The sequence below is a fragment of the Melozone crissalis genome, unplaced genomic scaffold (genome assembly GCF_028551555.1).
Source record: "Melozone crissalis strain CALT ecotype California unplaced genomic scaffold, PUWL_Pcris_2 ptg000056l_1, whole genome shotgun sequence".
Taxonomy (NCBI): domain Eukaryota; kingdom Metazoa; phylum Chordata; class Aves; order Passeriformes; family Passerellidae; genus Melozone; species Melozone crissalis.
The window spans coordinates 118,927-131,584 of NW_026535834.1; the positions used below are offsets into that span (position 1 = coordinate 118,927).

General features: G+C 47.3%; 1 protein-coding gene across 1 annotated transcript in view; it reads left to right on the forward strand.

Moving 5' to 3' along the window:
• The first annotated feature begins 2,263 nt into the window (after positions 1-2,263).
• Positions 2,264-12,658, forward strand: part of RCOR1 (REST corepressor 1) — an 81,931-nt gene continuing 71,536 nt past the window's right edge. The window contains exons 1-2 of the mRNA XM_054286789.1: positions 2,264-2,513; positions 2,611-2,670. Coding sequence (XP_054142764.1) covers positions 2,327-2,513; positions 2,611-2,670 — 247 coding nt within the window. The 5' untranslated portion in view covers positions 2,264-2,326. The remainder of the gene's footprint in view (positions 2,514-2,610; positions 2,671-12,658) is intronic.

A 12,658-nucleotide genomic window follows, 5' to 3' on the forward strand; every position in this document is an offset into this window, starting at 1 on the left:
TCAGATGTTCCCTTCCTGCCCTTGCATTTCTGGAGTAGAAATCCTCAAATACAGAGGAGAAGGATAATGAACACTCAGCCATGTTTGCATTCCTGTCTATCATGACAATGTATTCTCTACTACAGAACTAATACACTTTGCAGTGGGAAATATTGTGGCTGCCAGTGCTGGGGTTTAAGAGCATCACTAATTACTCCCCTAATTTAGAACTGGTATTTTCAAAGAATGTGGGATCTACAGCCAGCGTAATAAATTTTAGTTTTGTGAGCTAGAAAAAGTTCTTTTTATATACGTAGTTATTTTTATGTAGTGAAAATAAGCTTATTTTTTCAGTGGTAAATAACTGGGGTGAATAAATACTCACAGGTACAGCAAGTGTAAACAAAGGAAACTGACTGCATATCAGTATGTATACACAACACACATACCGAGAGAAGATGGGAAAGGAGATACTGTAAAGACCACAGTATGCTGAAGCAAACTACCACACACCTCAACAAGGTATTTCTTTTATTTTAATGGAGAAAAATAGTGCGTGAATACTAAGGACCCTTTCCATACTATTCCCTGGAAGTGAAATAATTTTGATAATCTTAAACACAAGATAGAGAAGGAATGGTAAGGCCAGGCTGGAGACGATGGCTCTCCCCCGGCAGCTTTTCCCCCCTCCCCCTGTGCAAATTCTCTTGGATTAAAATGGCAGAGGGAGGCAGGGAGTGGCTGGGGACAGTTTGGCTGATACGAGATAACCGCTGCTAGTCAAATGGCACTTTTAATTGCTCGGGCCAATAAAAAAAAAACTTGCTACAGAAGTTAATTTGAATGAAAATAGCAGACACACCCCACAAGCTGCTTTCCATGACCGTGCATTGTGCTGCCTCAGCCTGATGTACAGTTCGAGTCGCAAATAACAGCGTGCGGTCTGGACACCCTTCGGTTGCCCATTGTGGCCACGGCGGGGCCGGACGCCCCCTTTCCCCCCAGCAGTTCTCCCCCGCGCCGTGCGGGTTTTCCCGGCAGGAGCCTCGTGTGCCGAGGGACGGGAACGCGGCGCCGCCGCCGCTTTTGTTCCGCAGCTCGGCCCGCAGCCGGGTCACGGCGGGGAAGGCACGGAGCGTGGGACGCAGCCGCCCCCCGGGAGGGCTCGGGGCCGGCTCCGCCCCGGGGCCGCGTGGGGAGCGGGATCCGCTGGGAATGCGGGGCGCGGGACTCGCCGGGAACGGGGGAGCGGATCCGGCTCGGCACAAGGGGCCGAGGGGGAGCCACGGAGTTACTTGGGCGGACCCGGGGCGGCGCCCGGGGCGAGGGCGAAGGCGGTTCGTTGAGCACCGTGCGGTGCCCCCGGCGGGCGGCTCTGCCCCAGGGGCGGCTGGCAGCGCCCTGCTGACGGGGCAGCGCCGCGGACCCGTCCGTGCGGTGCCGCTCCCCGGCTGGCTGCCGCCGGTGCGCCAGCTCTCTCCGACCCCGGCGCTGTCCCGCACTCTCGGCGCCGCTTCGGTCGGGCTGCGCCCCTGCTCTCCTCAAAGCACTGCTGGCCGCCGGGCCCCCCGTCCCCTCGGGGGACTCTGGCCGCTGCTGCCGGCGGGAGCCGTCCCGGGCAGAGCAAGCACAGATCCCAACCCTGCCGGGCTCAGCTCCCCGCGGGCAACTGAGCTTTGTATGGAATCTCATTCAAACTACGCCGTAACCTTCCGCCACGGGGGAGGCGAGTGGGGGGGGGCAAAGTAGTCCCTCGCCACGCTCCTCCCGGGTCCGAGTTCCCGGCGGGGCGGCGGAACCGGGGCCGAGCAGGTGGAGCAGCCGGGGAGGGGCTCCCCGGCGGGGGGTGCGGCCCCGCCTCCCGCTCCGCTCCGCTCGCAGCCGAGGAGCGCGGAGCAGAGGTATCGCTGGGCGGAGAGATCGCGGAGAGATCGCGGATCCCGCACACACACGGCCCGCGATCCGCCTCCACCGCGCCCAGCGAACGGAAGCGCCGGGCCGCCGCGATGGACAGGCGGCGCCGGCCAATGGGCGGGCGGGATGGCCTCCCAAAATGTAGGTTTGGCCAATGGGAAGGGGCAGGAGCGGGGGGAGGCGGGGCTGGCCGCGGGCAGCAGCGCAGGTTGAGCGGAGTCCCAGCGCAGGGCTGGGATGAGCCTCAAAGTTCGGGGCGATCGCGGTGGGGGATGTAGCAGCGCCGCCACCGCCGCGCACCGGCCCGGCCCGCCCCGGCTCCCGCCCGCCCTTGGCGCCTCCCACAGCCCCCCCCCCCGCAGTTTTTAAACTCTGATCTTCTCCCCCCTCCCTTCCCTTCTTCTCCACACCCCCCCTCCCCTTCCTCCCCTAAATGCCAGCCATGATCGAGAAGGGCCCGGAGGTCTCGGGGAAACGGCGGGGCAGGAACCAGAACGCCGCCGGGGCGAATAATAACAACAACGGCGGCAGCAAAAGTTTATCCGCCGCCCCCAACGGCAACAGCAGCGTGAACTCCTGGGAGGAGGGGAGCTCGGGCTCGTCCAGCGATGAGGAGCACGGTGAGGAGCGGGTGCGGGGTGCGTTTTTTGGGGGGGGGCAGGTTCTAGGGGCCGCTCGGGCCCACGCGGGTAACGCTTCTCCCTCTGCCTCCCTCAGCTGGCGGCGGAATGAGGGTCGGGCCGCAGTACCAGGCGGTGGTCCCTGATTTCGACCCCGGTAAGTCTTTATTATCTTTTAAGGGGGGCAACTCCTCCCCCTCATCCAGCGCTTTGGACCCTCCGCCCCCCGATGAGTGGGGTACGACCCCCCCCAACCCCCTCCGCCCGGGTTCCGCTCATCGGGTCCAAAAATAATCTGCCCCTGATTGCACTCTGAAACAGCCAGAGCAAGAACAAGGACCCCCCTTCCTCCCCCCTTCCCAGCGCACACGGCTGATAAAAGAAGTCTCGATGCTTTCCAGAGGGCGCTTTGCAGGCAGGGAGGAACAGGGAAGCTGGCAGGGCTGGAGGAGGCAGGAGATGGCAGTTGGGTGGGTTTTTTTTTCTTCTTCTTCTTTCTTTCTTTTTCCATTTTTTCCCTTTTGTTCGGGTTTTTTTTGTTTGTTTTTCTTTCTTTCTTTTTTTTGTTCCGTCCTCTCATGAACTCGTGTTTCTGTGGTTTCAGTGATAGGGGTGGAACTAAAAGACATCAAGTTATAATTATAATTTTTTTCGAAGGTATTTAGAAGTGACTTAAGTCTGTGTTTTAATTTTCTCTCTCCCTAAGAAGCTGTTTGCCTCTGTCTTCCAAAAAAAAAATTGTTTCACGTTCCAGCTATTCTGCTTCGGTTCTTTGTAAGCTAATTTAAAGTGGTATGGAAGCAAATTTTGAGCAAACAAAGGAATTGGAGCTGTGCTGAAAGGCAGGTGCTGGAAGCACGGTGGTACTGATGTATCTCCGTGTATTGAAAGACAGGCTGTTGACCTCTTTAGTTTGAAATCCAAGCTTTTTTTCTTTTTTGGTATTGTTCCTTTGTAAGTGGAGGTTGTAGCTAGTGAAAGCCCTCCTTCTGTATGGAGATCCTAGCGTTTGGAGTTGTCCCTTTGCCCAGCCCAAACTTAATTGAATCCTCCGCACCTCTCACACTGAAACAAAAAGAATGGTGCGGAAAGCCACAGTGTCTCCTTATCGAATAATCCTGAGAGTTACTGTTGTGTGGACTCAGGAAAAAGATTTATCGTGGGTCATCCTCAGACTGTGCACTAATGCTGGATGCCTTTTTATTATTAAATATAAATGTCCGCTCCTAACTGTTAAGATCTCGGGTTGGGGGGGGAGGGCAAAGAGGATTTTTTTTTCATAAGTTCACTATCACTTCTATTCATTTACAGAATAATTTTTCCCCACTCCTTCTCCCCTTCGTTTTCCTGCCAAAATAAGATACAAGGGAGGTCCATTTCTTGGTTGATCAGGAGGAAAAAGGGGGCGGACAGGGGGGAGGAGGAGGAGGGAGGGGGAGGAAGGGGGAGCTGTGAGCTAGGCAGCAGTTGACACTGGTGTTCAGTCTGTAGGTCAAACGCAGCGTTTCTGTAGCACACAACGTGCATCACACCGACTTATCAGCCACCTATCACAACAGTACTTGGGCTTTATGGTCACCCTGGTGAATTATGCTCTTTTGAGCAATTCATTTATTGAACATAATAGGTGGAGGGGGAAAAATATTGTGAGCTGCTTCCTCTGTGTCGTGTACTTAGATGTACATTGTTCTGGTTTAAACTTACAGACATACAGTGACCTATGCAAAGGTTATTGCTTTCTGTGCTGTGTGGAGTGGAAGGGAGGGGGAAGAGTGTGATCTGAAGAAACAATTTTTTTTTTTCTGAGTAATCTGTACCTTAAGATGGGATCAGCAGGTGATTTTGTTTGAGTTCACAGTGTACAGCAAGCCCATAGTAGGCTCACCCAAAGTAAATGATCTGTCTTCTGATGACCTGAATGGACATCAGATCCTCCTTTAATGGCCTCTGGGTGGTTTTTTTCTGTTTCTGAAAAGTAAATCTTTTAGTTATGAAGTTTGGAGTGAACTTTTATCTGCTTGTATATGGAAGAGTTTGTTTCCTGTGTTGTGGAATAACCCAGGAATCATTTTGCAATGCCACGTTGTTGCCTGATTTTTGTCATCTCTTCTTGGTCCTAAAGGCTAAAAGCTACATAAAGTTCATTTGTTATGTTTCTTTTGTTTCCCTCTTTAAGAAAGAAAACCCTAAATAAGCCAAAAATGCTGCACTTATACCTTTTGAATAAAACTGTTAAATTGTCCTGTCTCGCTGGTAATGTCAGAAGTTAAATCTATGGAATAGTGTTATCAGAGTGCACAGACGCTGTGTCTGTTTCTCACTAAAAGTTTTAGTGATTGGCTGACCAAAAGATCCTAAAGCTTGAAAGTTATTTATTGTTGAGTTGTGGAGATTTTTTACCTTCTAGCTGGCTGGCAAAATGTGGGGTGCTGGTGTTGCTGTGTGTCTGAGGGGAAAATCACACAGACCAGGCCTTGTGTGTATTTCTTTTTTTAAACTTAATGTTCAGTTATACCTTTGGTTGAGGTATATCTGTAACTGCTTATTCTTACATCAGCATTTTACGTGGGAGTTCCTCTGTCCCCATGCAGAGGGGCAGAGAAAGCATTTCATTTTGTTTCACTTCTCAGCCACATGGGAGCTGCTGCAAAGAGCAGTGAAATTAGGAAAGCTTTGAAAGATCTGAAATCCTTTTCTGTGCAGCTGCAGGAGAAAAGAGAGCTAGAACAAGGCAGTGGTGGGATGTTAATCTCAGTATCATGAGTTAAATAGTCAGAGAAGAGCAAAAAACTATTGCATGGTGTGGTCTGTAAGTGAAGAGAGTGTTCTCAGTGGTTGCCTAAGTTTAGAAAGGGAAGGGACTTCATCATCTTCTCGTTGGCATGGGGAAGGATAGAAAGTTCTTGTCTCTCCCTTGCTTTACCAGAGTATGAGGAAAAGGGTTAACAAAGCTGCTGCTTTGCTTTTCCTTCATCCTTGAAAGAAAATGACAGTTTCAGAAACCAGAAAATGACAAGTTCACATTCTGAATTGAAATACCTTGGTGTAAGTGTAAGTTTAAAATATTCCTTGTGGCTAAAACTTGCTGTGGCGGTGGCCAAGGAAGGCCTGATGTGATTCTTTGACTGTAAAAATGCTTGTGGCTGGAATCCTCTGTAGGAGGTGGTTCTTACTCACAGTTCCTTTAGAAAGTCTCTTTACAGTGGCAAGGCCTATTCCATCAGCTGGCACAGCCTGTAGGTGCTTTGCCAAAGTTTATGTTGCCATCCTTTTGACCTATCCCAATCTTCCCATGTTCTGGGAAAGTATGTTGTCACTACATTGATCCTGCTTCTTTTATTATCTCAAAAACTTACAGCTTTATTATTGTTGGATAATAATCCAGTACTTACACCTTTATTGTTATTTGTATAATAAGAGTAGCTGTGCAGTAAAGGCATGGCTTTTGCAGAGGCAATGTGTGTATTAAACAAGCCAATTCAGCTTGGGAAAAGAATAGGTGAAACTTCTTGGGCTGAAAATCCCGTGCCAGAGCTCACTGGACTCAGTAAAACTTGCACTTCACCTGTGTTTCACTGTTCAGCCTTGAGTTCACAGGTGTGATGTGAAAAATTGCACAATTGCTATTGTGCCTGCTGTTTCTTCTCTTATTAGAGCTCAGAATCAATTATTTGCCAGCCCAAATTTCTGTGTGTTAAACAAAGGCTGATATTAGTAGGTCAGCGTTTCTTGTGAGTTCTGAAACAGACACGGAAGATTTTGAAGAGGCAAACTATTATGGTTCTTTTAATCCATACAAATGAAACCCACATGTCCTGTTAATGGAAAATCTCAGTGGAAGGAAACATTGCATATCCTAAAGCTAAATAAAAATCTTTCATATGGGGAAGCACTGATATTGTACTTGACTGTTTTATTTGTTGCTTATTAATTTATGCTATTGGAACACTGAAAATAGGAGGAAGAAAACATTAGTGAGCAGTTTAATGCAGCCAGTGAATTTCACTAATGATTAAAGCTTCCATCATTTTGAGGAGGGTTTAATAACTCCCTGAAGAGAACAGTTACTCCCAAATTTTGACTGGTATTGAAGGCAGATGAACTTTTTTTTTTGTCCTGTGTAGCATTACAACTTTACATTTCCTTATTTGTTGCAATGGCAGTAAAAATACAAGCCACATCTTGTATCTTTGGACATTAGTTGTGCTGGTCATCTTTGGAAAGCCGCTTTTGGGGCTCTTTCCAGTAGAAACAGATGAGGAAAAGCAGGTTTTACTCAACAGCACCTTGTGGAAATGCAAGTGTGGGATGTATGTCAGCTGTGAGACTTCAGTCCCTGGCTTGCAGTGTTGCTGTCTTCCCAGTTTTTTGGTTTTGTACTGTAACAGTGAAAATAGTGGAAGGAAATGCACCTGTAGTGCTTCCATCCCTCAGTTCAGAAAAGCCTGCTGGAAGGTGCTCAGTGCCAGAGTGTCAGTAATCCTTGAGGAGCCTGTTCTCTGGTCCACACTGTAGCTGCACCCTGTGCGCTCCTGCACCAACACTTGGTATTCCCAGAGTGACCAAGACTCTGTTGTTTCAGCACTGCCAAGAAATGAAGGGAAAAAAAGAAAGGAGCCAGCAACTTCTTTCACTATAGTGAGAAACCTTGTCAGTGTAGTTGTGTCTAAGAAGAATTAAAAAAAAACAACAAACAACCAAGATAGCCACTGCTGTCATATATCTGGAGTGCCTGATCACTGTGTGGAAGTGGTGGCATGGCCATGTCCTAGGGGAGGAAGCTAACACATCCATCCAACTCTGGCTGTTCAAATGTGCCTGCTCTCTGCCTATTTAGGTTCAAAGATTGAAAGTGTAATATTGGGACAGCCCCTGGGTGTCTGATTCCCCTAGAACTGTTGTATTTCTCTGATGGCTGTAAAGGCCATGTTTTATTAGGTTGTATCATCAGCTACTTCATGGGGTTCTGGGCAGAGGCACCTATTGACCTCCACAGCCAGGACTGTAACCTTTTAACAAGAGGTTATTATTATAAGCCCCTTATGACTTACACTTGACAAACTCAGCTCCCAGCCTACTTTTTCTGGTTCCTTCTTTGTAGCTAGTCCTGTGCCTTGCAGTCTTAGTAGTTTGCAAGTAGTGTGAGTACCCAGTGGGTGTGGAAAAAATGGTGTTTTGCTGAATGGACTCATCAGAAAAGGGATGAGAAAAAAAGATTTCTTTTTAGGTGAGACCTTGGGAGCTCCATCTAAGCAAGTGGAAAATTCAAAACCAAACTCCTGAAACTGGAAAGACTGGTATGCTGGAGAGCTATCTCATCTCTTGAAATGACTGTGCCTTAAACTCAGCAGGCAGGAACTCAGCACAACAGTCCCTTTGGAAAAGAAGGAAGAATTAAGAGGGTGTTTGATCTGATCAGAAATGCCAAACCATAATGTTCCAATGCCCAGGGTGTTTGGACTGACAGAGGCTGCCTGGTGTCTTGGTAAACCACACACACCTTGGGTCCTTCACTGTTGTTTGAGGAGATGTGCATCATGCCCAACAAGAGTGTGTTTTCAGAATTAGGTGGTGGAAAATTCAGGTACTGGAAAATTTAAACGCTGGTGGGAGAAGAGGAGCTTTTCCCCCTAGCTGTAGTGTGCTCAGTGCCATACTTCCTCATGGGCTATATTTGTCTTGCCCTCCTTCTCAGAGGTCACAGCCTCTGTGAATGTGCTGTAGTGCAGAGCAGATGAAAACGTCCTCAACCTCGAGCTGCTCCACCAGAAACTGTTGCCAAACTCTTGGGTTTTTATTTCAGCACTGCAGGAATTTAGGTACAGTCAGAGGGTCAGGGTGGTGTCCAGCTGCCCTGAGGAAGGGGGAAGGTGACTCCTGCAGTCTCCTTACTGGGCTGACAATTCTGCTGGTGTGTGGGAGATTCTGTCTCATCTTTTTCTGTCTGTGGTACATACTGCTGGTCCAATCTCCAGGGCAGGAAAGGCTGCAGTCCTGCTGCTACAGAGTGAAGCTGACTTGTAGATGCTGACACTTCAGCTTATCCTCTGTTTTTAAAACCCATCCTGGGGAAAAAGGTGAGTAGTGCTCAAGTTGGAAACTTTTTTATCCATACCTCTGGTACCTCAGCAGGAGTACAGCTGTTGATTTGGTGCCATATCTTTTCTACCTGTGGGCTGCTTGCTTGAGGGGAGGCTGTTTTTGAGTCTACATTGCCCAGAATCACCTTTCACCCAGCCTGTTCACTTGTCCTGTGGAGGGGTGCAGAGGCTCTAGAGGTGAGCACAGTTCCCACTCAGACATGTTTCAAGGCACGGCTTTGGAGCTTTCTCATTATTCAAGCAGCACTGAGAACATCCTTCTCAAACCTTAATGCCGTTGTAAACAAACAAATCTCGGTGTAGCCAAAGCCTGTGGCTTCCTTCCCTGCCTGGCACATGCAGTGTTTGCATGTGGAGGTAATAGCTGTCTCATGTACTGACAAATGTATTAATGGCTGCACTGGAATTAATACTAGATAGAGTGACTGCTTTGTTCTTCATAGCTGGTTCCTGCTGCTTAATGAGGTGCTCTTAAAACTCTTGTTTTCAGTCCTAGTTAGGTCTGTGACTTGGCCAAGTGAAGGCTTAGAGCTCCCTGTGATTAGTCATTATAATTAGCTCGGAAATCTTTGCCTCTGTGATCAAGGCACACTCTGTAATGCGGCTTACAGTGGGCTCTAGCCCTGTCACATACCTGCACAGGAGTGGGGATGACAGTGCTCTGCTGGACTTATGGATGTATTTAACTGTGTTGCAACTTCAGTATGCAATTCCTAAGATGTGCCAGGAAGGTAAATCTGAGGTAACTGCCTCCTCAGAAACTTGTGGTTAGTGCTAGTACCTGCTTCCCTCGGACAGGGCAATTTCTGGTTGTGATTCTGGTTCTGCTTGCCTTGCCCATGCCAAGTGTAAGGTAGGACTGAGACATGGTGACTAGCAGCTGAGTGTAGAGAGTAAATAAAACACAAGAACTTAGGGCTAGCTAGAGTATGCCCCTTTCCTTGGAAGTCTGTACCTCCTTCTGCCCTGGGTGACCTTGTCTTTTGAGCCTTAGGCTTGGCAGTGTAACAAGATGAGCAATTCCACATTAGGTGTTTAAACTTGAAAGAGCAGTTTGAAGTTCAGTTCTTGAAATACAAAGTTGATTTGTAAGCTAAACTTGATCTTAAAAAGCATTTTTTAAGGAATGCTTGATTAGGTGTCTGTTTCTTTAAAATTTCAAGGCTTTAATTTTTGTTCCATATGTGAGTTTTGATGACTTTGTGCTTTCTGAAAGTGCAAGAGGATGTGTTCAGCCTTAGTGAAGGCAGTGGAAGTTTCTCCAGCATACTGGAGAATTGGGATGCTTTTGTGCTCCTCACATTGTTTTGAAATGTAACTGATTGTGATGAGCAGTGGCTTTAAGTATTGTAGGTGTCAAACTCAGTAAATTTTCTGTATTCTCATGTAAGATTTTGGGATTAAACCAGACAGTTTTACCTACCTTTCCAAGTATCTTCAAAAATTCAGCTTTGTGCAGCAGCTTGCTCTTTTAACTTCGTAAAGGAAGTATTGGTAAATGTTGCCTCTCTGGGGGGAGGAGGCTGCAGTAGTGTGATAAAATTGCAAAAATCCCCTTTTGTGAAGCAATTCTGGTCTGTTCTCTCCCCCTCAGCCCTGTCCCTCTATTGTGCAGGTATGTTTAGGGGACATCAGTAGGGTCTCATAGGTACTCTGTGGTGTGACTAGGTGTGGCTCTGAAAAAATATCCCTGCCCTTTTAGGGGCAGGAGTTTAAGGTTGTGAGTTTTTGTCCTTGAAGTTATTTAACCTTTCTTGCTCCGTCCCCTAACTCTGTGCTCTGCACCTGGATGGATTTCACAAATAGTGACCTGAGAAGCTTGCTTTTGCAGTGCAGTGTCTAATTAGGGGAGTAGCCCCGTGGCTGTCTATTGCAGCTTTTCAGTTCTGCTCTCTGTAGGTGTCTGGGATAACCAGGGATAGCTGGTATCTGGTAGGTATCTGGGATAGCTCGTGCATATACTTTTAGATGACTGGATGTTTTATCAGGTTGGTTTATCAGGTTTTAGTTAATAGACAGACTTTGATTTGAAAGTTTGGTATTGACAATAATTACTAGTGTGCATGACCTTGAATTGGTGTCCTTCTAGACTTTGTAACCCTGATGTGAGAGCACAACATAACAAATGTGTAATTGCAGTTGTGGCTTCTGGGTTCAGAAATCTCTAAGGAGTTTGGATAAACAAGGCTTGCATGCAGAGGTACAGTGCCTGTTGGTCCCTGGAGAGGGTACAGAGAGATTCCAGTTCTACACAGGGCTTGGGGATGGATAAAGACTAAGAAAAACCTCCCTTGAGTAGGAAATCACCTTCTGTCTGGCAGAACTGAGTTGACAGGACTGGGAAGATTTGGTCTATGCAACAGGATTTTTTTTGTACCAGTTCTTTACATGCAGCTTGCATTGAAATGCAAGGAGTTTTCTTCTTTTTCCTCTGACTTCCCACCTTCTTTGGGTGTCTCACTCGTCCTCTGTTCTCATCAGTAACCCTGGTTTGAGTTTTGGCCCCATGTAAATGTGATGGGGGGATTTTTCTCCTCCCACCCTGTGCTGAGAGCCCACTGCCCCATGCAGCAGGTGCTGTTAGCTAGAGTTGTGCACAGTTCTGCATTTAGGCTGCTAACAGCTGTGTGAGAAGCTAAAAGTGTCACATCTGTAACTCAAGCTCTTTTGTTCTAAAGAATGTAAAATGTTCAGTGATAGCAGTGTGTGTGCATCTATTCCTTTGGCTGATGTCCCTCCATCCTTAGGAGGGAGCTGGTGTAGGTGCTTCTGGGAGGAGTAAAGGACTCTGAAGGCAGGCAGGCATACCAGGTGTAGCATTTGTACTTTCTCAGTATTGTTTTCTGTCTGGGAATCTTAAAGATGTCCCTCCTGGGACCCTTGTGCTGATTTGTGCAGCTGCTACCACACTGTTCATGACAGTAGCCATGGGAACACAAGTAGGATGATACAAGTTTAAAACTCTAACTTGTTGCTAGGCAGACCCTGCTCAATGTGTGGATTAAGTAGTCTTAAAAACAACAAAAAAAACCCACTCCAGATATTCTGCCACTTCTGTGGGGGAACATAACTGGGCTCACCCCTAACTTTGGGTCTTTGTTTAGGCTGGCAGAATGAAGCCAGTCCCAGAAGAGTCCCCTGACACCAGCCAGCCTTGGGGGAAACCCCTCTTTCACATCTGAATCATGAGTAGGTGGTGGCTGGGGGGGTGGCAGTTTCAGCAGGTAGGTTTTGACACAACCTTTTGTGAGAAAGCAAGTGCTGTGAAGTAAAGCCATGTGCCTCCCAATGCAAAACCTTTGTGCCACTCAGTCTAAAAGTTTTAGCCTGCATTAAAATAGGTACTGCTACAAGTGACATACACTCTAAACAAAGGTCATGGGCTTAAAATATCACAAGATCACTTTTAAACTCTGGCTGTAAAAATTAAAATTATGACTAAAGCAAGGTAAACACTTTCAAAAATTGAACTGCTTTTGCACACTGTTAGCATAGGTGCTCTGTGTGCTACATGATCAGATGTAGACCTTTTAACTTGTTAAGTTGTTCTGTCCCAAGCTTGTGTTTTGGCATTTTATGCTCAAGAAACAAGGACAGCCTGTTTCCTCAAGTTATTTTCGTTGTCAACGTGTGACAAAGGATGTGTGGCTCATTATGGGGCCCAGGGGGAACTGGAGACCCAAACTTTCAGAGGGGGATAGCCCCTGTATGCTACTTGAGGGCTGAGCTCCAGCATGTCTTTGTCCCTGCAGCTGTTGGCTTCCTGTATCACAGCAGTAATTAGTTAGGCTCTGGCCACTGGTTTAAATGGATCTTTTTTATTTTATAAGCATTTGCTCTGCAGTAACTGTCATTCCTGTTGGAATAAGGCCATTTATAGAGATGCTCCCAATTACCACCTGCTCTTTTTCTTTCTTTGCAAAATACACTCTTACCTAATTTAACCTCCCACAGCAATTGCTTTGAAGTTGTTTTCTCATTGCATCTTGGCTCACTGCTACACCTTTTCTTACTGACCACCCTAACAAACTGCAGTTGTCCTTG